This window comes from Cucurbita pepo, chromosome LG17, assembly GCF_002806865.2.
Source record: "Cucurbita pepo subsp. pepo cultivar mu-cu-16 chromosome LG17, ASM280686v2, whole genome shotgun sequence".
Lineage (NCBI taxonomy): Eukaryota > Viridiplantae > Streptophyta > Magnoliopsida > Cucurbitales > Cucurbitaceae > Cucurbita > Cucurbita pepo.
In genome coordinates, this window is record NC_036654.1 from 7,141,979 (window position 1) to 7,166,787 (window position 24,809).

General features: G+C 37.7%; 6 protein-coding genes across 9 annotated transcripts in view; 2 read left to right on the top strand and 4 right to left on the bottom strand.

Annotated features, from left to right (window-relative positions):
- The window catches only part of LOC111778154 (transcription factor TCP20-like), a 1,677-nt gene extending 277 nt beyond the window's left edge, over window positions 1-1,400 (top strand). Inside the window, exons 2-3 of the mRNA XM_023657827.1 lie at window positions 15-1,009; window positions 1,236-1,400. Coding sequence (XP_023513595.1) covers window positions 43-876 — 834 coding nt within the window. The 5' untranslated portion in view covers window positions 15-42 and the 3' untranslated portion in view covers window positions 877-1,009; window positions 1,236-1,400. The remainder of the gene's footprint in view (window positions 1-14; window positions 1,010-1,235) is intronic.
- A 1,421-nt stretch (window positions 1,401-2,821) lies between these two features.
- Window positions 2,822-5,260, top strand: LOC111778237 (ACT domain-containing protein ACR4-like). 2 transcript variants are annotated; one of them, XM_023657941.1, is made up of 7 exons: window positions 2,822-3,018; window positions 3,109-3,154; window positions 3,233-3,347; window positions 3,446-3,513; window positions 3,856-4,452; window positions 4,537-4,641; window positions 4,730-5,260. In XM_023657941.1, exons 1-7 carry the CDS (start codon window positions 2,945-2,947, stop codon window positions 5,075-5,077), a joined length of 1,353 nt encoding a protein of 450 aa, XP_023513709.1. In that variant the 5' UTR covers window positions 2,822-2,944; the 3' UTR covers window positions 5,078-5,260. The 2 variants fall into 2 exon arrangements, with proteins under 2 accessions (XP_023513709.1, XP_023513708.1); XM_023657940.1 differs by having other exon boundaries at window positions 2,822-3,154.
- A 488-nt stretch (window positions 5,261-5,748) lies between these two features.
- On the bottom strand, window positions 5,749-16,540 carry LOC111778104. 3 transcript variants are annotated; one of them, XM_023657756.1, is made up of 13 exons: window positions 16,263-16,540; window positions 14,130-14,287; window positions 13,209-13,256; window positions 13,047-13,120; window positions 10,506-11,414; window positions 10,330-10,423; window positions 10,170-10,238; window positions 9,930-10,046; window positions 9,059-9,814; window positions 6,808-8,970; window positions 6,664-6,718; window positions 6,378-6,505; window positions 5,749-6,289 (listed from the first exon to the last, which is right to left on the bottom strand). In XM_023657756.1, the coding sequence occupies exons 1-13, from the start codon at window positions 16,301-16,303 to the stop codon at window positions 5,973-5,975; spliced, it is 4,929 nt and encodes a 1,642-aa protein (XP_023513524.1). In that variant the 5' UTR covers window positions 16,304-16,540; the 3' UTR covers window positions 5,749-5,972. The 3 variants fall into 3 exon arrangements, with proteins under 3 accessions (XP_023513524.1, XP_023513525.1, XP_023513526.1); XM_023657757.1 differs by lacking the exon at window positions 14,130-14,287 and having other exon boundaries at window positions 16,228-16,540; XM_023657758.1 differs by lacking the exons at window positions 13,047-13,120; window positions 13,209-13,256; window positions 14,130-14,287; window positions 16,263-16,540 and adding an exon at window positions 12,439-13,032.
- A 1,183-nt stretch (window positions 16,541-17,723) lies between these two features.
- LOC111778824 (auxin-responsive protein SAUR71-like) lies at window positions 17,724-18,206 on the bottom strand. Its single transcript, XM_023658805.1, has one exon. The coding sequence runs from the start codon at window positions 18,204-18,206 to the stop codon at window positions 17,724-17,726; it is 483 nt and encodes a 160-aa protein (XP_023514573.1).
- Window positions 18,207-19,888: 1,682 nt separating this feature from the next.
- On the bottom strand, window positions 19,889-20,371 carry LOC111778825 (auxin-responsive protein SAUR71-like). Its single transcript, XM_023658806.1, has one exon. It carries the CDS (start codon window positions 20,369-20,371, stop codon window positions 19,889-19,891), a length of 483 nt encoding a protein of 160 aa, XP_023514574.1.
- A 2,324-nt stretch (window positions 20,372-22,695) lies between these two features.
- Window positions 22,696-23,662, bottom strand: LOC111778373 (glutaredoxin-C1-like). The gene has a single exon (XM_023658156.1). The coding sequence runs from the start codon at window positions 23,265-23,267 to the stop codon at window positions 22,887-22,889; it is 381 nt and encodes a 126-aa protein (XP_023513924.1). The 5' UTR covers window positions 23,268-23,662; the 3' UTR covers window positions 22,696-22,886.
- Between the last annotated feature and the right edge of the window lie 1,147 nt (window positions 23,663-24,809).

Consider the following 24,809-nt stretch of genomic DNA (forward strand, 5'->3'; position numbering starts at 1 on the left):
CCCCCCCCCCCCCCCCCCCCATCCCCACACCCATTAGCAGACATGGCAGAGCACAACAACAAGAAGCCATCACCACCAGCATCAACTCCAACAACAATAACTCCACCACCACCACCACCATCAGCAGATATCAAAGACTTCAGTATCATAATTGCATCCAAAGATGAAAACAAACACCACCAACAATTGGCTCCTAAACGCACCTCCAACAAAGATCGTCACAAGAAAGTCGATGGCCGTGGCCGCAGGATCCGCATGCCTGCCCTCTGCGCCGCCCGTGTCTTTCAATTGACTCGCGAATTAGGCCATAAAACCGATGGGGAGACCATTCAGTGGCTTCTACAGCAGGCCGAGCCGTCCATCATCGCCGCTACTGGCTCCGGTACTATCCCGGCCTCCGCCCTCCACGCTGCTGGCGTCTCCGTCTCCGACCAAGAAACCTCCATCTCCGCTGCCCTAACCCCCAAACTCGATGGCGTCGCCAGGCCGAATTGGGCGATGATGGGAGCTAATTTGAACAGATCTCACATGGCGACGGCCGGATTCTGGCCTTCTCTGGGAGGGATCGGGACGGGTTTCGTGAGCGAGAATTCGGGTTCGATTATGCCGAAATTCGGGTTCCATGGATTCGAATTTCAGGGGATGAATTTGGGATCGATGAATTTCCCGACGATAATCGGGAATCAGCATCAGCAGCATGTACCGGGGCTGGAGCTTGGGCTTTCGCAGGAGGGAAATAATCTGAGAGGGATGTTGAATCCGCCATCGTATTCGCAAATTTATCACCAAATAGAGCAAAATCGGGACTCCTCTGGGGGCGGCTCATTGGAGCAGGACCAAGCTCCTGAAAAAGACGATTCTGAACAATCGAGGTGATGATTATTGAAGAAGACGACAGGGTTTGGGATTTGTAGGTTTGTGGAAGGAAGGAGACACCAAAACGAGCACGACCAAGATTAAGGATTGCTTCATATTTGCGGTGTGTTTTTTTAGTGTTGTTCAAATTCAGGTAATTTTTTCTTTTCTCCTTAACAGTAACTTTTTCTTTTTTTTTTTGGTTTTAAAAGCCAAATATACTCTTTGAATTTTTAGAAGAAATAGCAACACCTTGGTTTTAAGATCAAAATGAAAACCCAGAATTTGATGGGTTTATGGAATAAGGTTTTTTTTTTAAAGAAAAAAAAGAAAAAAAAAAAAAAGGGTTTTGATTTTAGGGTTTGATTTGCAACATGCAGGTGAAGTTTGAGGAGAAGAGTGGTTTGGTTGCAAGATTGCTTTGACTTTCATTTCTTCAATATTGAGGTGTGTGTTTTTTTATATAAATAATTTGTAGGGAAAAAATGATTGTATTATTAGTAATTGTTTGATGCATGATAAAGCAAAATACCAATTCCATCCATCTCTATAATTGTTTAATGATTTCACCAATAAACCACACACATACCTATGATTACAAATTTAATTTTTGTAAATTTCCAGCATCATCATTGCATCAAAACACAAAACTATGTTCAAAATTTTAGAAACCTAATTATTCTTAAATTAGGTTTCTAAATTCCTAATTATAATCGTTCATTGGCTAAGCCCACAATCCACAGGCCCATTTTTGGCAACCCAATACCCCTATATCCACTCAACAATTTAAAACAGATTGGATGGATGTATTAATTAAAACAGGCATACGTTCCCATCCAAGTGGGCCTGAAAGATTGAAATGGACCGGGCCATCATGGGATCAATCCATATGCAACGCCTTCTCAAACATTCCTGTGGCATATGAATACGCCCTTCCAACCTGTTACATATTTATTTAAAAAAAAAAAATTAAAAAATCATATTATGTATTTGGTGTTTGGTGAATATTTTGAGTGTTTGGATGAATGGAGAGGAAAGTATTTAATAAAATCTAATGCAGATTGATGGCTCATTAATATTGTACGGCATGATTGATCCACGTCATTTTTTTTGGTTTTCTTCGTAAAAAAAAATGTGTATATAGGTCCCACAAAGATATTTAGTGAGGAAAGAGAATACGGAAGGTAATAAGTGTACATAAGACATGTTGTATTTATAATATTTGAAAGGAAGAGTAATAAATATAATAGAAGAAAAGTATGAAAGGAATGTATTTTAAAAAGTAAGAACAATATCATCCTTGCACCTATTATTCATTCACCCTACTTATGTGTCATCCATGCATCCCACACAACTCACACTCGCTAAAATGGAGTCACTTGTATTCAATTTTATAGTCGGCCTCCGAATTTCGAAATTTCAAGAATTAGATTTATGAGATCGCGTTTTTATTGTAATTTACAAGATTTAAGTAAACCTAAAATCATTTTTATAGGACTATTAAATGAAAAAATTGAAGAGAAAAAACAAATGAAAAAATTGAAGAGAAAAAACACGTAAATTGAGAAAAGAAAGAAACATCAAAACCTAGAAAAAGAACAAACTTCCAAATATGGCGTAAAAGAAATAAGTGAGCGAAGAAGTAGTGTTTCCGAGCCACAAACACGCACTCCCTCATATTGTTCATGAAAATAAATAAATAAATAAGTAAATAAGAAACAGGGTCCTTTCTTAGTCCTGATCATGAACTGAACAAATAAACTGAAATGGAGGAGGAGGAGGAGGAGGAGGAGGAGACAACCAAAATGGGAAGGAGAAGGAGAAGGCAGAAGGAAGGAGTGGATGCGGGCCCCACTCCAGGACAACACTGCCGTACATTCCACATCTTTTCTTTTTCTTATTTATTTATTTATTTATTTATTTATTTATTTTCATGAACAATATGAGGGAGGGAGGGAGGGAGGGAGTGATGTGAAAGAGAGCAGAGAGAGCATTTGCAGAAGGTATTTCAGAGAAACTGGGAGACATTGATTTGTTTTGTTTTTCCCCAAATTAAAAACTTCTCCTTCTTCTCCTTCTTACCCAAATCATGGATTGTTGGTCCCTTTCTCACCCTCTCGACGACGAGTTCGAGAAGCTCGTCAATCGCATGAACCCTCCAAGGTCAATCTTGCCTCTCTTTCCTCTGTTTCTTCTCTCTCTCAAATGCCTTTTCTGTTTCTCCTCTCTCTCTCAAATGGGTTTCCTTTTCAGGGTCACCATTGATAACGATTCCTGCTCAAACGCCACTCTCATCAAGGTCTTTTTTCAACTTCAATTTCTCTTTCAACATCTCACCCTTTTCGCTTCTCATCGCTTTCACTCCCCAATTTTTCAGGTTCATAGTGCTAATAAGCGAGGGAGTTTGCTGGAAGTGGTTCAGGTTCTTAATGATTTGAATCTCACCATTACACGGGCTTACATTTCCTCTGATGGCGGGTGGTTCATGGATGGTCAGCTCTCACATTTTATTTTTCTTGCCCTTAATATCCAATTTTCATTCAACTCCAATTCATAACAAAAATAAAATTTTCATTTTATTTTTCTTCAGTGTTTCATGTAACGGATCACCGTGGGAACAAGCTCTCTGAAAATGGAGTTGCTGAGCGTATTCAACAGGTGAATTTCAATGCCCACTTTTTCTTGAGCTTACAACTCCATTTCAAATGTTTCCACTTGACTTGTGAGGACTATGGGAATTCAAAACAGGATTCTTATTCTGGATTAGCCTTTCATACCAATTTTGTGTGATTTTAGTCTCCGCTCCCCTCTTTTTCTACTTTTTCAGCTAATTTTTCATTCAAGGGACAGAAGGTTTGAGAAAGGTGTTGGAAGTTTTATGTATCATCTATAAGAATCTGTAATGACTTCTGTTGGCTGTTGTTTGACTTGTTCTAAGGTTAAGGTTAAGGTTGTATAAGGTGTTATGTTTGTGGTAATGGATGAATTTTGTTATTTCAGTCACTCGGGCCAAGGGCTCTGAGTTTCCGTTCGTTGAGGTCGGTCGGTGTTCAAGCTGCTGAGAAACATACAACCATTGAATTGACTGGAAGAGATAGGCCCGGTTTGCTCTCTGAGGTTTTTGCTGTTCTAGCAGACCTCAAATGCAATGTGGTAGCTGCAGAAGTTTGGACTCATAATTCGAGAATGGCTTCCGTTGTGTACATCACTGACGACGCTACCGGGCTGCCACTTGATAATCCCGACCGGCTTGGTAAGATAAAGCGGCTTCTCCTTTACATCTTGAAAGGGAATCGGGATAAGCGCAGTGCCAACACTGCTGTTTCTGTGTGTTCTACTCACAAGGAAAGGAGGCTGCATCAGATGATGTATGAAGACCGTGATTACGACCGAGATGACTTGGACTGTGGCTCAACAAGTGATCACAGAAAGCCCCTTGTAATTGTAGAGAACTGTACCGATAAGGGATATACCGTTGTGAACTTGAGGTCTCCCGACTGTCCAAAGTTGCTGTTTGATACCGTTTGCACGCTAACAGATATGCAGTATGTAGTGTACCATGCTACTGTCATTGCTGAAGGACCAGAGGCTACTCAGGTAACTTCTTATCCGTTCATCGCCATTGTTGATGTTTCGTGATGCATTTGGTGTAACTCATTGGACTAAGCATTTGTGGAGCAGGAGTACTATATCAGGCATATGGATGGAAGTCCTATTAGTTCTGAAGCAGAGAGGCAAAGAGTAATCCATTGCTTAGAGGCTGCCATTCGAAGGAGAAACTCCGAGGTGATAACCGATATTGATTTACATTTCTTGCCCAAGATTTGTGTTCTCGATTAGAGTCTTGTGTGATTTTACTCTGCTAAATACTCAGGGTATAAGACTAGAACTTTGCAGCGAGGATAGGGCTGGACTCCTTTCCGATGTGACTCGAATCTTTAGAGAAAACGGTCTTTCAGTCACTCGAGCTGATGTTACCACTCGTGGTTCTCAAGCTGTCAATGTGTTCTATGTAACTGATTCATCTGGGAGTCCAGTCAAGATACAGATGATCGAAGCAATTCGAAAAGAGATTGGCCTCACTATACTCCATGTCATAGACGACGAATCCTGCACAAAATCTCCATCTCCAGAAAGCAGTAGATTTTCGCTTGGTAATCTTTTTCGATCAAGATCGGGGAAGTTTCTTTATAACTTGGGCTTGATAAACTCGTGTTCTTGAGGAAATTGGATTGGTAAAATGTAAGAAATGTCCATGTGAAGGAATGGGCTTAGAGAGTGCTCAAAATTGTAACACAGTTTAGATCAATCCCTTCGTTGATCTTTGCAAGTTAAATTTCAACTTGTACAGTAGTATTAATCATCATGTATATGAAGAATTTACAATTCCATCCTTTGCTCTAAATATGTAATAAGTCTATACCGTATCATAACAAAGCAAACATTTGATTCCATGGAATGACTATACAGAGATTGGAGCCTCTGTACTTGACAAAATTTTAATGATTTGATTCCATGGAACTTCACCCACTTGGAAGAAAAGAAGAGACGGAGAACTTTTGTAAAATTTTAATGGTTGAGATTACTCGTATTGTTTTGGAATCTTAAAATTAAAATTAAGATAAACCCATTGAATGTCATTCTGGGGGAACCAATTGTCACCATCACAACTTTATTTGAAACACATTCTTTTGCAAATATAACTTTATATACAAGGAACAAAAGAAGAAAAAAAAAAAAAACTTGATTTTCTTAAGGGGCTTAACTTCTAATATTTGAAATCTTGGTGGAATCCTTAGGTTAGTTTTATTATACCATAAAAAATTGTTGAATATTTCGTGCGTTCCTCTCAAACTCTCCGTGAAGAGTTCTGTACAAAGGTTTGTATTGAGCAGCACATAAATCTGTGGTATTTTTCCGGCACCAACTCAAAATTGATCATTTCACAACTGCGGAAGAAAAGAAAAGAATTGGAATATATGCCTGCACCTCTTTCACGCAGCTGACCTCTAAAAACCTATACAACAACTTACAAGAGGGTTACAAAAAAGGGGGGGAAAAAAACTGCACACTCTACAAAAATTGATTTGTTAAAAGAAAAAATCAATTTCTATTGCCTAATCGTCTAAGCGTTGAATTTCACCCATCATGATTCTGTTGCTGGTGACTTTGAAACCGAGTAGTGCAGGGTCTATTTGCCTCCCCTTCTTCCCTTTCTTTTTCCCACCTTTCCCTCCCTGCATTCCATCTGATGGTTCTGAAACCCCAGTTGAATGGACTTCTTGCGGAGCTGTCTTCTTCAGCATATCAATAAAAGAAGTCTCCGATACTTCATTGTCACTACAGGAAGAAGAACGCCGAAAACGCATTTCTTTCTTCACAGCAACCATGTTTTCTTGGTTCACCGAGACACCAGTTGGGTCGGGTCTTCCTCCTAAAGTTTAGGATAAATATCTCAAATTTAGTTCAAATTTCAAAATATTTATGGAGAAAAGATAGCAAAACCGATCACTTATATCTACCATCTGGATTCTTGCCTCTAACAACCGGATCAGAAATCAGGACAGACGATCCTTCCTGAGCTGCTGAAGTACGTGAGACAGGAGGTCGTTTCAATAAAGTATTGTCTTTATTGTGAATGATAATATCCCTGTCAGAAAACAGAAAATAAAAATATTAGTAAATCCATATTTATAAACTACCAAAGCCATTTAAATGAACAAATTGCCTCAAGCTGCAAGTAAAGAACAAGTTGAGCATATATTCGTCTTCACTCATTATATACTTTTAAAGGTGCTAGTAACTTACGGGTCTTTAGAAATCTCTTCTGGGAACGTATTAGCAATCCTTTCATTGTGAAAGCCTACATTTCCAAGGAAAGAAAACATAAGATAGCATCTTCATAATGGTTGGTAGAAGAGAAGGTAACTGAAAAAAGAGAGAAATTTATACCAACAGAACCAAGAGAAGAATGCCGGCTAAGGGTATGAGTATCCACCGAAAATTCCCCGTGATCAGCAGATGCCACTTGATCAAGCATGCTTTCTTGAATTTGGAAAGCTTGAGTTTTCATCAAACCCTCACCTTTCAATCCTCGAGCTCTACCCTCCACCTCTGAGACATCTTTATTCATCGAACTAGAGCTGTTAATTGATGTTCCCTTGCTAACAGAGCCAGACTCCAACCTGTACAGGACCTTCTCATTGCTTGCCAAGCTGCCAGGATGCTCACCTTGCAGTGGTTTATAAGAATTAGAACCATAAGACCCCACTGACAATGCATTGTTCAAGCCTCTTTCCTTGCCTGAATGAAGAATGAACGACTGATCAAGAGAGCCTGATCCAGAATAGAGGCCAGATGATGCCCTATTGAACGATGCACAATTTCCTACATCCAAGGATTCTGTAGGTTGATGAACAGACTTCTGATTGAGGAGTTCCATTAATAACTGCTTTGACTTCTCATCATTGAGCCCATCTGACATCCATAGAGTTGGATCTTTAGAAATCATTTTAGCTTCCAACTCCCTTTTCTGTTGCTCAGCATTGATATGCAGCTGTTGAATGCGAGACTCCATCCAATCATTTCCATGTCGGTCATTTTTCTCAGACCAGTTGCCTTCAGTTCCATCAAAATGTGAAGCATGAAACTGGTTACTGCCTAGAGAGTGGTGAGGATTCTGTGGAATGATGCTGGGTGCATATTGTCCCAGTTGACCACCAGGTGGATGATTATGTGCACTAGATTCTTGCAATTCTAAAGCACGAGCACGGGCCATTGCATTAACAACATCCAGATTCATCCCCTGAGCAACATCAGGATAGGATATTGATCTCTCAAGTGGAAGTGAAGCAGGCTCATAAAGACCTAGCCTAAACCGATCTTGGAATGAAAGATTGCGCTCAAGGTGATTCAGCTGCTCTACATGAGACTGCCTCTGCTGCTGCTGCTGCTGCTGGTGTAATTCAAACCCTGACGATAATAAACGTTGTGCGTTAGCATGTCCTCTAAAAAACTGCTGATCAGCCTCATCCTCTGGCCAGATGGGACCACCAACAAGTCTCTTGTCCTCCATATTGGCCCTCTGCCTTAATGCCATAGACAACTGTCGAGACTGAAGCATCTCCTGCTGGAGAATTTGCTGATCCAATGATTGCATCTGTCCAAGCTGGGCCCGAGATATTAGTTCAGACAAATCTCTTGGATGTTCCTGTTGTGGTGGCAAGTGACCAAACTTTGTTTTAATAAGTTGCTCAAAAGATGGATCAACAGATCTTTGTTGATGATGAGACTGTTGCTGTAGCTCATGTAGAAGACGTTGCTCCAGTATCGCCTGATCAAGAGCATTATTGGCTCTAATTGGATCAATATGTGACTGCCCAAGACCTGCATCATGCATTTGTTGGCGCAACAATTGTTCAAGCAGCACCTGTTGGACTTGAGATTGATGTTGTTCCTGCAAAAGCTTTTGCTGCTGATGCAACTGCTGCTGCTGTAATTGATGCTGTAACTGCATCTGCTGCCGTTGTACACTCAGGTTCAAGAAATGATCAAGGTCGGGTGTACTTCTATTAGCCAATAGCTGTTGATGGTGCATAAGATTCTGCTGGTGCATATGATGATCTAAGGTAGCTTCATTAGAGTGAGACAACAAATTCCGTTGTTGAAGTGCCTGATGATATTGTTGCGAGATGAGTTGATTTGCCAAATCAAACCTATTAGATTCTTGTTCAATAAGTGGCAGGGAATGAGCGACATTTGCATCCTGGTATACACCCTGGTCAGAATGCATACTTCTTCTGTAAACATCAAGCCAAGTCTCTGCATTGAGAGATGCTTCCCCCTTCCCAACAAATGGTCCAGTTCTTCCCATGCTTGAAGGAATGTTAGCTGACTTGGCATGTTTCAAATTTGTGACTTCAACTGGTTTCACATTCGTACCTTCCAGCTCAGACCACAGCAATCCAAAAGGGTGCAACTTATGTTCATTCTGAACGGGAACACTGCGATCAGTCAACTCGGAAGGTTGGCTGATAGAACTTACCAAAGGCAGTACCCCAGCAGAGTTAGGAATTTGATAACCACCATTTCCAGGCCTCCCAGAAAATACAATTTCTGAAAAACAGAGGAATTGTTATGACAAGTGTGTCAAGGAAAAAGAATAGCACATTACTAATAATACAACAAAAAGAAGACAACAAACCTTCATCCTGTGCAACAACATCATGAACGCCTTGACCCTTGGAATGTAAATGAAATGGTACTTCCGTCTCGGACATACCAGATGGAATGTGTTGATTTGAGAGGCTATGTAATTCAGCCAATGACCGATGAACCTCATTTGTTGTGGACGCATCATTCTTATCAAGAGAAGGATGCTTAGAAGGCAAATTGGCCTCCATTATTCCTCCTGAGACACCAGATTGTCCTGAAAGAGATTTCATATCAGCACAATCAACACTTCCCACTCTAATTTTCAAATGTGGCATAACCTTTCCCAACTCACTGAATGGGGTTCCTTCAGGGGCATCTGCCAACCGAACAGGCAGGTCCAACCCAAAGAAACCTTGCTCATACCACAAAATAATGTCAGCCCCGATAAATGGACCCTGAATAACCCCTTGAGGATCAAGATAAAACAAACTCAACTCCTCGGACTTCACATCAGAACTTATAGTTGCATTTTGCTCAGAGAAGGGAATAAAGAAAATAGCACTAGGATCATCAGGAAGCTTGGATCCGACATCAAAAGAATTTGCAAACTCAATTTCATTGAAGTTACGAGGCATTCTATGATCCGAATCTTCTCGCCCATTCACATTAACATTTAGCTGAGTACCAATCTCCATCCCAAGTTGGGAGGCTACTGTAGAAACTGTATGGGCCAATCCATCAGCGTTTGACATGGAAACAGCTGCAGTGGACCTTTTTTCCTCTTCCTTATGACTGATATATTTTCCTATTTAATAGAAATTAAAAATGAAAAAATGCTTTCAGCAACAAATGGACACTAAGCAATATCATATTTGTTGTCGGCAGATACAAAAAAGAAGATAAAGGATGTAAATACTAACCATTTAGGGCATCTCTCGTTGCAGGATGACTCCAAATGCTCCCGTCACTAGTATCTTGGCATGCATCATCATTAGTAACTTTTTTAGTGATATTAGCAATTTCTTCATCTGCAGTTGCTGCAAGGACAATCCATTTTGTAAATATATTGATTATCCCCCATAACAAAATAGAGGAAATGTAGGGAGAGTTTTAGACAAACAAGTACACGGTAGAAAAAACTTGAAGATCTAACTCAATACCTTCTACATCCTCAGATACTAAAGTGGAGTCCAGTCCAGTCTGGTTTCTCTCTATCGAGTCAACATCTCCTGGATTAGATTTCAACAAAGATTAGTCCCTAGTTTAGTTTCTAAGGAGTTAACAGATGGACCAACGCCACAGCTACCAAATAGAAAATACCTAAAATACATTCAGTTGGCTTCTCCTTTTTCTGTGGAATGTATACAACCCCACTACTTGTGATCTTTCCCTTCCATATGTCACTAAGGATAGCCTGCACAATACAAACGGCACAGTCACATAATAACTTGCAGTACATTCATTGTCATCCAACATGTCAAGAAATTATTTGTTACCTCCTCCTCAGCATTCGGAGAAACAAACGCTAACGGTTCTACAGAACTAGGTTGAGTCACAGGCAGTAATTCATCCATGTGATCAGGCAGAGATGAGAACGATGGATCAAATTTCTGCCTCCTATATATGTCAAGAAGCTTACCCCTAGGGTAACAAAAAGAATAAGATGAGTATCTTGGTTTCCCAGGAACATTTTCTATCTTATCCAAGGACGGAACTCCAATGGGACAAGTAGATGATCTCCCAATAGTATTGGACCTTCCTCGTCCAACTGTAAATCCTAAATTAGACCCCCCATCTCCCCGGCCTCTCTCAAGAGTAAAACCGGGTGCAGCACGAGAGGAAGTTGAGCCAACAGAATGACTTTCCATCCTATGGCGAGGCCTCCATTTATCACGTGAATCGGAATCACGCTCAGAAGTAGGGCGATTGCCACTCACTGATTGACTGTCATTGCGAACATCTTCCTTATCAGCATCTGCTCGCTTGTCCATCCGTGATTCCTTTTCTTTGTCATCTGGTCCCCACCTCAATGTCCATTTGTTGTCACGTCGCGCATCATGACCAGAAGTACGACTATCATGCCCAGAAGTACGACCATCATGACCAGAAGTGCGATTATCATGCCCAGAAGTACGACCATCATGCCATCTGTCCAAATTAGGTAGGACTCTAATCTCCATTGTCTCCTTGGTTGACATGCTATCAATGCGGCGCTCAGCTTTTCTGCGGCGACCACCAAGTAAGCCAGTTTCACGCTCTTCCTCTCGCCAACAGCGCCCACTTTCATTTTCAGAAGTATTTTTCCTCCAATCCTTCTTGTCCTCAGATCCATCTGGGCGCCAAACATCTTTCTGATTGAGATCAGTAGAGTTAGCAAGGGACACTGGCGTTGGAGCACGCACTTCCTGTTCCACGTTGAACAGAATACTTATCTACTGAAAAAATAATGTACGGTCTATACAAGTGCAAATTCTTCCTAAGAATTAAATAGAAGTTACCATGTTAAGCCTACAAAAATATGACATACAGTTACCAATACATCCTTGACCAGTATTGAATTTAGCTATAACAGGATTTAATTCAGACCATGTGTTAAGGGTAAGTTTTCTGTACAGATGAATAATAACAGAAGAAAGACTGTATTTTGAAAATTTTAAAGTATCAACCAAGACATAGTAAAAGCCGGTAGACATAGTAAAAGCCGGTAAACCTTAGTTCAAACTACGACAAAAAGAGGCTTTCATTATCACTAGAAGCTAATCAAAACTAACCAACAATACTACAATCTTTTCTAACTTTACAAGCCTAGAGCAAGAGAGAACTTAACCAGGCTCATAACATCTTCTGTATGCCTATTAAAATTTCCACAAGAGACTTCTAAGATCAGCTAACAGCTTGAGAAGTGGGAATTTAAATAATATTCCTATGGATTCAAAATTAAATTTCGAACATGAAGGATACCTCAATAGCTTCAATCCCCATATTCAAAATATGATGCTATTGTGCAAGCTAAGAGGCTGATTGAAGAATAACTTCTCAATCTTATCTTTTAAAATAAATTTTAAGTTTAATTTTATAAAAATGATATCTTATGTTATTGTGTTTAAATTTGTTTCTTGTACACATAGATTTAATACAACACATTTAAATCAAGCTATACTGAAAAAACAACTACAGTTATATATGAATAGTTAATTTAGAAAATATCAAATAAAACAAAACCAAATAGCCAAATAGTATTTCACCTGTTTCTATTGACTTTAGAAAAAATAATCGTGCCAAATAATTTTACCGTTAGATCTTTAAACTCAAAATTTATTTCTAGACTCAACAATCTATTTATAAACATGACTACAAAGAAACTCCATAGGCAGTCAAATCCTGACGGGCATTTCATCAGCTATCTCTGTGCTAAAATTAATATCTGACCTTAATCTTCAGATTTCCCATAAAGAGTTCCTCATCTTTCAAAGTAATGGTTAGGAGAAGTTTGCTCAAGCATATTATCCTTTACCTCTTTCAAAAAGTTCAGGTGAAAACATAAAGGGGATCATCATATCTTAAAATAAATCAAATCCAAAAGATCACCTAAATAACTACAACAAGACAGACTATTTAATAGAACAAAAATACATGAGTTCAAAACTTCCCAGAAAATAAAACTCCATTAAAGTTCTTCAAATGAAATTATGTATACAAAATAGTTCAAACACAAAATTGAGACAATAATGCAATTTATCTATTAAAAAAAAAAATTCTATTAAATCATAAGCAAGATGTTTTCTCATCTCTACAAGAACATAACACCGATTCATTAAAATAATGCTTTGGGTGAACACAAACATAATATAAAGTGGCTAGACAACTCCTTAATTTGAAACTCACCTTTTACAGACATGTTTTCATAGACTTTGTTGTCAAGAAAAAAACATTGTAGAATAAATGCTTACAAAGGGTTCAGGGAATTTAAACTTATCAATAAAACTTCCCCAACGACAGAAAGGAAAATAAATGAAATAATGCCAAACAAGTATTACCATCTTAGCTTCACTTGGTTTGGCATATAGCCATTGAGGGGACAAAGGTATGTTGTTCTCTGATGCCACTGGGTCTGCATTGTTTGACTATGCATGTTAGCATTGTCGAGTTCACAGACTAAACGATAAAACTCATAAAATTTTAAGATAGGTAAAAGCTACCTTTTGACTCATCAAGGAAGGCCGTGAGCACCTTCTCCTCATCATTCCCTGCAGAAGATTACAGTAGCATATGGAAACGTGTATTTGCAACATTAGTAAGCCAATAAATATATAAAGCAAGAATCACTAAAGTGGCTGCATATGTTGCTAAACCGTGGGTGAAATAAAGATGTAGAAATTGCAAGAATCGACCATCTCAACATATTTACGAGAAAACAAGAGGGAGAAAAATAAGGATTGCAAAAAGTGGAACAAGAAACTAACGAATACAAAATGAAAGGAAGAAAGGAAAACCCCATAATTAGTCCCCACAGTCATCCCTTCAGTAAAGATTACAACCCCATCACATAAACAACTTCAAGTTCGACACAATAAACATGTTTTTACACAAGTGAATTCCAGAGGACTGGGATAGGTATCGTAAAACAACAAACATGTAGACAAAGATCAATGATTCGCTGAACAGCACAACATAAACTGCAGTACATGAAAATTCACCCCTCCCCCATCCCGTTACCGTAGCACCAAAAATAGATGTAAACATTATAAAAACTCAGGCAAAGCACCAAATCCGTAAAGCAACAGCGAACAAGCATAAGCAATCAATGAAAACAGTACAAAATTGAATTCAAAACACAGAAAGAAAGCCATAGGATCTGGGAACTCCAATAAAGAAATCGAAAAAAATGGTCAAGAGAGTAAACCCTAATTCATGAACTGGAAACAGAAAGATTCAAATCCCGAACCAAAACCAGACGGCTGAGATCAAGAAACAAAAAGCAGACATTGACTCGAACGAATTGAATCCAAGAAGGCGCGGGATCAAATAAAAGCAAAGCAGCGTAAGCGGCAAGAAAGAGAAGACAACGAATAGAATTCAGAAACACAGATAGATATATATACGGAGAGTGTTGTGAGTACCTTTGGGCGTCCAGGAGTGATCGGAGGGTCGGGAGGAGAGAAGATCGTCAGGGAGACCGAAGTTGCCGTCGGCCATGTGGGAGCGGAGATCGAAAGCAAAGGCCGGATTTGATGTGTGGAGGGAGGGAAGGAAAGGAGTGATTTGCAGAGAGAAGCAGGAGAGAAGAGAAGAGAAGAGAAGAGAAGAGAAGGTTCGTATGTATGAGAAAATCTAGGGGTTTGGGGAGAATGGCGAAACTGTTGCAGAGAGAGAGAAGAGAAGAGAAGAGAAGAGAAGAGAAGAGGAGCGAAGAGAGAGAGAGAGAGAGAGAGAGAGAAGGTGCGACTTGTGAGTGTGAGAGAGAAGGAAAAGGGTAAGGCAGGGTTTGGGTTTGGGTTTGGGTTTGGGTTTGGGTCTGGGTCTGTGTTTCTTCTTTTTTCTTTTTCTTTTTTTTTCTCTTTTTTGAAAGTCGCAATATTTATAGTCATTACATTTTTTATTTTATATTTTTATTAGTTGGGCTAGTGATACATGGGCTTCGTTCAGTTGTTGTGTAAGTGGGCTTGAGCGGCCCAATGAATCGGCCCTTCTGTGAAACTTACAAGACAAACCCCCAAGAAAAGAAAAGAAAAAAAAAAAAAAAGTAAAATTATACTTGCAATCTTTGGCTTTATCATTGGTTATACAACTATTTACTGAAACAAATAGAATAAATGTATTGTTAAGTAAAAAGAGAATAATAAGGTAAAGACAAAATTGGGTGTCAAAATCAAGAGTTTATGTCAAAATAAATACTGTTGTTCATTGATTTAGTAGGTGCATGAATTTTCGAACCGGAAAAGGGAATTGTATGGAAAGAAAGTCAAATTGATGAAACAATTTAGTTTATATTTTATTATTGTCATCTGGGCTAATAATCTTTTTTTGTAAAACATAAAAATAAAAATAAAGTAATCTTGGATTCTTGGCTATCTATCTTATACCAAATTGTTATATTTATTCATAAAACGACAAGAGACACAAATAAAATTATATTAAAAAAATATATAAGCTATCTACCCCCATTTCTATTTTACAACATAATCTACACAAAGTCATAGTTGTGTTTTTATTATTTTAGTATGATTAGGCCTCCAATCGTACAACTCCATGAACAAGACGTAGCAACGAAAACATAGGAGGAGGATACATCTCCAATTTTCATTAACCCCTTTTTTTTCTTTTTCAGATAAGTTGCATATGGATCTTGCTAAACCCATCCACTAAAACCAATTCGATTGTTCAAACACAGGCCTTACAACAACAACAACAAAACAAAAAAAAAAAAANTGGCTGCATATGTTGCTAAACCGTGGGTGAAATAAAGATGTAGAAATTGCAAGAATCGACCATCTCAACATATTTACGAGAAAACAAGAGGGAGAAAAATAAGGATTGCAAAAAGTGGAACAAGAAACTAACGAATACAAAATGAAAGGAAGAAAGGAAAACCCCATAATTAGTCCCCACAGTCATCCCTTCAGTAAAGATTACAACCCCATCACATAAACAACTTCAAGTTCGACACAATAAACATGTTTTTACACAAGTGAATTCCAGAGGACTGGGATAGGTATCGTAAAACAACAAACATGTAGACAAAGATCAATGATTCGCTGAACAGCACAACATAAACTGCAGTACATGAAAATTCACCCCTCCCCCATCCCGTTACCGTAGCACCAAAAATAGATGTAAACATTATAAAAACTCAGGCAAAGCACCAAATCCGTAAAGCAACAGCGAACAAGCATAAGCAATCAATGAAAACAGTACAAAATTGAATTCAAAACACAGAAAGAAAGCCATAGGATCTGGGAACTCCAATAAAGAAATCGAAAAAAATGGTCAAGAGAGTAAACCCTAATTCATGAACTGGAAACAGAAAGATTCAAATCCCGAACCAAAACCAGACGGCTGAGATCAAGAAACAAAAAGCAGACATTGACTCGAACGAATTGAATCCAAGAAGGCGCGGGATCAAATAAAAGCAAAGCAGCGTAAGCGGCAAGAAAGAGAAGACAACGAATAGAATTCAGAAACACAGATAGATATATATACGGAGAGTGTTGTGAGTACCTTTGGGCGTCCAGGAGTGATCGGAGGGTCGGGAGGAGAGAAGATCGTCAGGGAGACCGAAGTTGCCGTCGGCCATGTGGGAGCGGAGATCGAAAGCAAAGGCCGGATTTGATGTGTGGAGGGAGGGAAGGAAAGGAGTGATTTGCAGAGAGAAGCAGGAGAGAAGAGAAGAGAAGAGAAGAGAAGAGAAGGTTCGTATGTATGAGAAAATCTAGGGGTTTGGGGAGAATGGCGAAACTGTTGCAGAGAGAGAGAAGAGAAGAGAAGAGAAGAGAAGAGAAGAGGAGCGAAGAGAGAGAGAGAGAGAGAGAGAGAGAAGGTGCGACTTGTGAGTGTGAGAGAGAAGGAAAAGGGTAAGGCAGGGTTTGGGTTTGGGTTTGGGTTTGGGTTTGGGTCTGGGTCTGTGTTTCTTCTTTTTTCTTTTTCTTTTTTTTTCTCTTTTTTGAAAGTCGCAATATTTATAGTCATTACATTTTTTATTTTATATTTTTATTAGTTGGGCTAGTGATACATGGGCTTCGTTCAGTTGTTGTGTAAGTGGGCTTGAGCGGCCCAATGAATCGGCCCTTCTGTGAAACTTACAAGACAAACCCCCAAGAAAAGAAAAGAAAAAAAAAAAAAAAGTAAAATTATACTTGCAATCTTTGGCTTTATCATTGGTTATACAACTATTTACTGAAACAAATAGAATAAATGTATTGTTAAGTAAAAAGAGAATAATAAGGTAAAGACAAAATTGGGTGTCAAAATCAAGAGTTTATGTCAAAATAAATACTGTTGTTCATTGATTTAGTAGGTGCATGAATTTTCGAACCGGAAAAGGGAATTGTATGGAAAGAAAGTCAAATTGATGAAACAATTTAGTTTATATTTTATTATTGTCATCTGGGCTAATAATCTTTTTTTGTAAAACATAAAAATAAAAATAAAGTAATCTTGGATTCTTGGCTATCTATCTTATACCAAATTGTTATATTTATTCATAAAACGACAAGAGACACAAATAAAATTATATTAAAAAAATATATAAGCTATCTACCCCCATTTCTATTTTACAACATAATCTACACAAAGTCATAGTTGTGTTTTTATTATTTTAGTATGATTAGGCCTCCAATCGTACAACTCCATGAACAAGACGTAGCAACGAAAACATAGGAGGAGGATACATCTCCAATTTTCATTAACCCCTTTTTTTTCTTTTTCAGATAAGTTGCATATGGATCTTGCTAAACCCATCCACTAAAACCAATTCGATTGTTCAAACACAGGCCTTACAACAACAACAACAAAACAAAAAAAAAAAAAACACTATACTAACAACCATCTCACACTCCCCATCATCAAAGAACACAAATCCTAAAAGTCAAACCCACAAAATACGCATAAAAATAAAAATAAAAACCTCACGTTTAATTCCCTGGAAGAGAGGTTGAGAATCAGAAGTGGAACTGATTTACAATGAGAGACGAAGAAGAACCAGGACTCGGAAGACGCTAAGATCCAATTCTCTTCGGAGTAGGATGTCCACATCCACACCGGACATCGGCGGCACCGTCGTCCATTTCCATCAGCACTCCGTAAAAACTCTCCACATCGCACGGCAGCGACAGCGGCGCCTGGCAGTTATATCCGTACTCCGCCTCCGCTTCCTTCAACAACGATCGGAACAGAGGATGATTCGCATACTCTGTTCTGATCACAAATCTCTGCCTCTCCGCTCCGACGTACACCGTGAAACAGCCTTCTGGTGCCACTCTCCGCTTCCGTCGGAAGCTCCGCCGCCGTTCCTCCTTGTCCTCGTCTTCTTCGCCGGAGATAACCTCCAGGCGTGGCCACGATTTCGTCTTTCTCGTTAAGAATCGTTTGATTCCGGCGGAGGACGGTGAAGTTCTTCTCCCTCGGCCGAACGACTTGCAACGCTCCCAGGTTTTCAAGATCAGCCCCTTGTTCTTCACTTTCTCTCTACTAAAATCCATGGATAGAAGGAATGAATAAGCTAGCTTATCTCTAAATGAAAATCCTCCGAATCAAAACGCAATAAGATGAATAGAATGGAAATTGAATTGCTTTCGTCGATTTCGAAGGAAATTAGCCTCGATCGTAGACCAAATAAAACAGAATCTTAACCCGCGGCTTCATTGTGTTACGCATCGTGATTAACGAAAAATCAACTCGATGATGTTCATGGAAAAGAGAAAAATGAACAAGGAAGAAGGCTGATAGTGAAAAATGCTCGCAGATTCTGAAGAAAAAGAAGAGAAAATTGAAACTCCGGTGTTCTTCTTGGATTGATTGAAAATGGCGTGTGTGTGCAATTGAAGGGAGGAAGAAGACGTTTATATACAAAGCCAACCCGAAATGGAANGAGAAAATCTAGGGGTTTGGGGAGAATGGCGAAACTGTTGCAGAGAGAGAGAAGAGAAGAGAAGAGAAGAGAAGAGAAGAGGAGCGAAGAGAGAGAGAGAGAGAGAGAGAGAGAAGGTGCGACTTGTGAGTGTGAGAGAGAAGGAAAAGGGTAAGGCAGGGTTTGGGTTTGGGTTTGGGTTTGGGTTTGGGTCTGGGTCTGTGTTTCTTCTTTTTTCTTTTTCTTTTTTTTTCTCTTTTTTGAAAGTCGCAATATTTATAGTCATTACATTTTTTATTTTATATTTTTATTAGTTGGGCTAGTGATACATGGGCTTCGTTCAGTTGTTGTGTAAGTGGGCTTGAGCGGCCCAATGAATCGGCCCTTCTGTGAAACTTACAAGACAAACCCCCAAGAAAAGAAAAGAAAAAAAAAAAAAAAGTAAAATTATACTTGCAATCTTTGGCTTTATCATTGGTTATACAACTATTTACTGAAACAAATAGAATAAATGTATTGTTAAGTAAAAAGAGAATAATAAGGTAAAGACAAAATTGGGTGTCAAAATCAAGAGTTTATGTCAAAATAAATACTGTTGTTCATTGATTTAGTAGGTGCATGAATTTTCGAACCGGAAAAGGGAATTGTATGGAAAGAAAGTCAAATTGATGAAACAATTTAGTTTATATTTTATTATTGTCATCTGGGCTAATAATCTTTTTTTGTAAAACATAAAAATAAAAATAAAGTAATCTTGGATTCTTGGCTATCTATCTTATACCAAATTGTTATATTTATTCATAAAACGACAAGAGACACAAATAAAATTATATTAAAAAAATATATAAGCTATCTACCCCCATTTCTATTTTACAACATAATCTACACAAAGTCATAGTTGTGTTTTTATTATTTTAGTATGATTAGGCCTCCAATCGTACAACTCCATGAACAAGACGTAGCAACGAAAACATAGGAGGAGGATACATCTCCAATTTTCATTAACCCCTTTTTTTTCTTTTTCAGATAAGTTGCATATGGATCTTGCTAAACCCATCCACTAAAACCAATTCGATTGTTCAAACACAGGCCTTACAACAACAACAACAAAACAAAAAAAAAAAAAACACTATACTAACAACCATCTCACACTCCCCATCATCAAAGAACACAAATCCTAAAAGTCAAACCCACAAAATACGCATAAAAATAAAAATAAAAACCTCACGTTTAATTCCCTGGAAGAGAGGTTGAGAATCAGAAGTGGAACTGATTTACAATGAGAGACGAAGAAGAACCAGGACTCGGAAGACGCTAAGATCCAATTCTCTTCGGAGTAGGATGTCCACATCCACACCGGACATCGGCGGCACCGTCGTCCATTTCCATCAGCACTCCGTAAAAACTCTCCACATCGCACGGCAGCGACAGCGGCGCCTGGCAGTTATATCCGTACTCCGCCTCCGCTTCCTTCAACAACGATCGGAACAGAGGATGATTCGCATACTCTGTTCTGATCACAAATCTCTGCCTCTCCGCTCCGACGTACACCGTGAAACAGCCTTCTGGTGCCACTCTCCGCTTCCGTCGGAAGCTCCGCCGCCGTTCCTCCTTGTCCTCGTCTTCTTCGCCGGAGATAACCTCCAGGCGTGGCCACGATTTCGTCTTTCTCGTTAAGAATCGTTTGATTCCGGCGGAGGACGGTGAAGTTCTTCTCCCTCGGCCGAACGACTTGCAACGCTCCCAGGTTTTCAAGATCAGCCCCTTGTTCTTCACTTTCTCTCTACTAAAATCCATGGATAGAAGGAATGAATAAGCTAGCTTATCTCTAAATGAAAATCCTCCGAATCAAAACGCAATAAGATGAATAGAATGGAAATTGAATTGCTTTCGTCGATTTCGAAGGAAATTAGCCTCGATCGTAGACCAAATAAAACAGAATCTTAACCCGCGGCTTCATTGTGTTACGCATCGTGATTAACGAAAAATCAACTCGATGATGTTCATGGAAAAGAGAAAAATGAACAAGGAAGAAGGCTGATAGTGAAAAATGCTCGCAGATTCTGAAGAAAAAGAAGAGAAAATTGAAACTCCGGTGTTCTTCTTGGATTGATTGAAAATGGCGTGTGTGTGCAATTGAAGGGAGGAAGAAGACGTTTATATACAAAGCCAACCCGAAATGGAATTTTAATATCTTTACAATTTCCTTTTCCAATTTGTCTTTCTTTCTATTTTATTTTTTAATTTAAATTACTGATATTATTTTATATGACATCACTCGGTTGTCAACTGCTGTGTCACTTTGTGCAAATTGGAAATAAAATGAAATGATTAATACATTACAAAAATATTAATCATGTGCGTTATTATATTTTAATGAAGCTGGATTTGAACAAATATTCTTGGTTTTTGGTTTTCTTTTCCAGCTTGGATAGGTTGAATTTGAATTTAAGAGAAAAAAATGTGATAATTATTTTGTAATTCAATGAATATGGCTAGATATTAAAAAAAATAAAAATAAATAAAGATTAGAATTTTCGGTTCCTAGGTTCATGAAATAGATAATAAATATTTTGGAAGTTTTTCCATTAATAAGAACAAGTAGTTTGAAGTTGTGTTTCCGTCGAGTTGCTTTCACAATAGCCTTTAATCTGACTTTTACATGAGATTGCTACGTGTTTAAGGGGGAAATGTGCCTCTAGTTTTTTTTAGATTATAGCCTCTAAAATTTAAAATTGTAAACAACGTCTTTAATATACATGTCTTTTGTCATCTCATGACATTGCATATTGAAAATGTGACGCTATCGATAATAAAAAAATTAATCTAATCATGTCACTAAATTACTCTAAAATTTTAATATTTTGCGATTAACCCCTTATATATATATTATCATTGACCACAGAAATTCTGGGAGAAATATGAAGGAAATGTTGAGTATAGGTAGATAAATACTAATATTGCTGATTTTTTTTTTTTTTAATAATTAGGATTCAGTGAAGGATAGGGATAAGGATTATTAATTGGTCATCAATTGGTCATCAATAGTTCACTGGAACTTGCATTGACAATTTCCACAGACGTGAGAGAGAGGGAGAGAGAGATGTTTCATCAATGTCAATTTGAAAATAGAAAAATATAGAAGAAATAAATTGATGAAACATTGAGCATAATGAGATATAAATAAACAATTAAAAGATCAATTAAAAAGTCCAACGCATATTATTTAATTTTTTTAAAAAAAAGCATTAAAAGTCCAGGTTAGATTGTATGTGGCCAAAGAAGTAGAGAGGGTTAATTGTGACATATGGAAGTATTTTAGTCAAATTATATAAAAATAAAAAATTAGGAAATTATCCACAATAAAGGATTTTAATTATTCTTAAAAAAAATGAATTTTATTATACCTAGTTTTTAACCGCTTTACTCTTTTAACATGTTTGTAGTAACAAATTTAGGAAGTTAAAATTAAAAAAGTTTGATGGTTATAGTAAAATACATAATACCCTAGGATTATAAATATTATTTATAAAGAAAGAGTTTGAAACTGATGGAACCATAGTTGACTTTATATTGAAGAAGGAATTAAAAAAAAAAAAAACAGCATGAGTATTAATCATACTAAATTATTAGATCTATATATTATGATTTTATAGACAAATTACATGGCATAATTGTTTAGGGTAGGGAGGGAGAGGGGAAAAGAGTATTTAAAAAGAAAGGCACACAAAAATAATTGAAAGAACAGCATTATTTTGCCTCACCATGCTTTTATCTTGTTTGTATTGGACATAAAATTATTATATGTCACTATTATAGTTCAGCTTTTAATTCCACTTTTAGTTTTTAGAAATATAAATGAATTACATAAATTTATTATAAGCTCTTATGGCTTAAGTTAATATTCCTCAGTTATAAACTCATCATCATTCCCTAAATTAGGAAAGCTCTTATGGCTTAAGTTAATATTCCTCAGTTATAAACTCATCATCATTCCCTAAATTAGGAGAGGTGACTTCCATCATCCAACCGTGAGTAGAATGCCTTTTTGGATTAAGTTCCAAAGATGTGGCCGGAATATATCTAACTTTTTTCTTTTTTTATATTTTATAATGAACTGCTAAATTAAGTTTCCATTTCTCTATACAGAAACGAGACACATGAAAATCAATCTGATACATAAAACCCCAACTGTATCTCGGGAAAAGAAAAGAAAAAAAAAAAGTTGCTCCAACAAGAACAGCTTCAACTTTGTTAGAGAAAGAGAAATGAACAAAAAGAAAAAAGAGCATTATTTAGAATAAAATTACATCTAAAGCCATAAGGCCCCGGCTTCCTTGAGAAGAGGGACCAAAGTTCCATTGATGTGAGAAGCCATAACTCTGTCCATAGAGCCCACCAGCTTTCCGCCAATAAATACGACCGGCACCGGCGGTGCGGTGGGTCCGACGAGCCTCATCAAAGCCCTCTCAATTTCTTTTCCTCTGGGGTCGTGGTCGAGCTCGTACACGGTTGGGCTCACTCCCATACCGCATAGCAGGCGCTTGAGGGCGTGGCACATGCAGCAGCTGCTGACGCTGAATATCACCACCGCGCTCTCTGCCGCAAGCCGGAGTACACGGTCCACTGGGTCTCTGGCTGCAGTGGGCGGCATGTAGTATTCCCATGAACGCTCTGCCTGGTAATGCATCATTTTTTGTTTTTGTTTTTTGTTTGTAGTTTTGCGTGCGTGTGGTGAGTGAGGAAAAGGGAATTTTTGAGATTTGGAAATGGTGGTTGGGGGATGTGGGGTTTATATAGGGGGAGACTGGAAAGGATGCACTTGGAGTTGGTTGTTTTGTTGGAGAAATATATGTTTTATTGTGGAAGGAATAGGTTAGAAATAAGTTAAAAAGGAATAGGAAACTGATGGGGGGCGGGGGGGGGGCAAAGGTAGTAATAAAGAAGAATTTGTCTGTTGTTGTCGCGAGGCGTGGGAGGGAGCTGTTCCTCATGTTTTGCTTTCAAAAAATGACTGACTCTGTACTCTCTCTCTCTCTCTCTTTTTTTTTTGCTTTTTAAATTTTCTGGGAAAATTTAGAATAGGGTGTCAGAATTGAAGGCGGCTGAGGGGATTCAGTTGTCTACACTACAGAATACAGAAGAACAAAAAAACTAAAAAAGAAAAAAAAAAAGAAATGTAATAGACGGCTGTGTGTGTCCTTGTTGTCGGCTTCTTTTCTTCTTTTGTGCATTCATGCAGAAAAAGAAAAGAAGAGGCTTTTATTACAGCAACAGAACCAGAAGATGAAGATGAATGTCCCCTTTGATAGTATAATTGTGGAATGGCAACTCCAATTAATTCAACTCAATCTCATATTATGTATTTAGTTGAAGAGAAAGAGAGAGAGGAGGTTTGTAGGGAAGCGCCGAATACTATACTATACTATACTATACTATACTCTCCCCCACACTTGCACTCTTTTTAAAATACCTCTCAACCATCATGCTTTAGAGTTTAATTTCCAAATATATTTTAATTAATTTTAATGCTGCTGCTTTCCCCTTTTTTGTTCCCCTGTCTCACCATTATACACTTTCTTTTTTCTTTCCTATGATTTTCATGTCATTTATCTATGCATCATTTCACATCACACAAAATTGCTACCCTGGGTTCCCTCAAATTTTGGTTCAACTCTATTTTTACTTGCCTTATACTTTTTTTTCTCTTTTTTTTTTTTTTTTTTTTTTTTTTTTTTTTTTTTTTTTTTTTTTTTTTTTTTTTTTTTTTTTTTTTATAACACAAAGAACATTTAGTTAAATTTTAAATATAGCAACATTTAATTAAAATTTACTTTTTTTATTATTATTTTGAGAGAAATAATCATAATAAACTTATCTAGAAAAAAGAAAAAAAACCCATCTTTCATTGGGGCCTTCAAACTCCTTAAAAGCAAAAATGTCACTTCTTCATTGTACATTTGGGATGGATGTAAAGTACTTAAAATTTAGATCGTGTTTAATTGATTGAATTAAACAATTATACCTTGAAAACTTATGTTAGTCTTTGTAACTATGACTTAAACTCAAGACCAATGGAAGCCTGTCGAAAGAAAAAAAATTTAATCTATTTTTTTATATTTATATTGGATGTATTAAATATTGAATTTAAACACAATACATCAAATATAAATTTTAACGTTCCAAATTAAATGTATTTTTATATTTAATATATTAAATACGTACTTCAACCTTT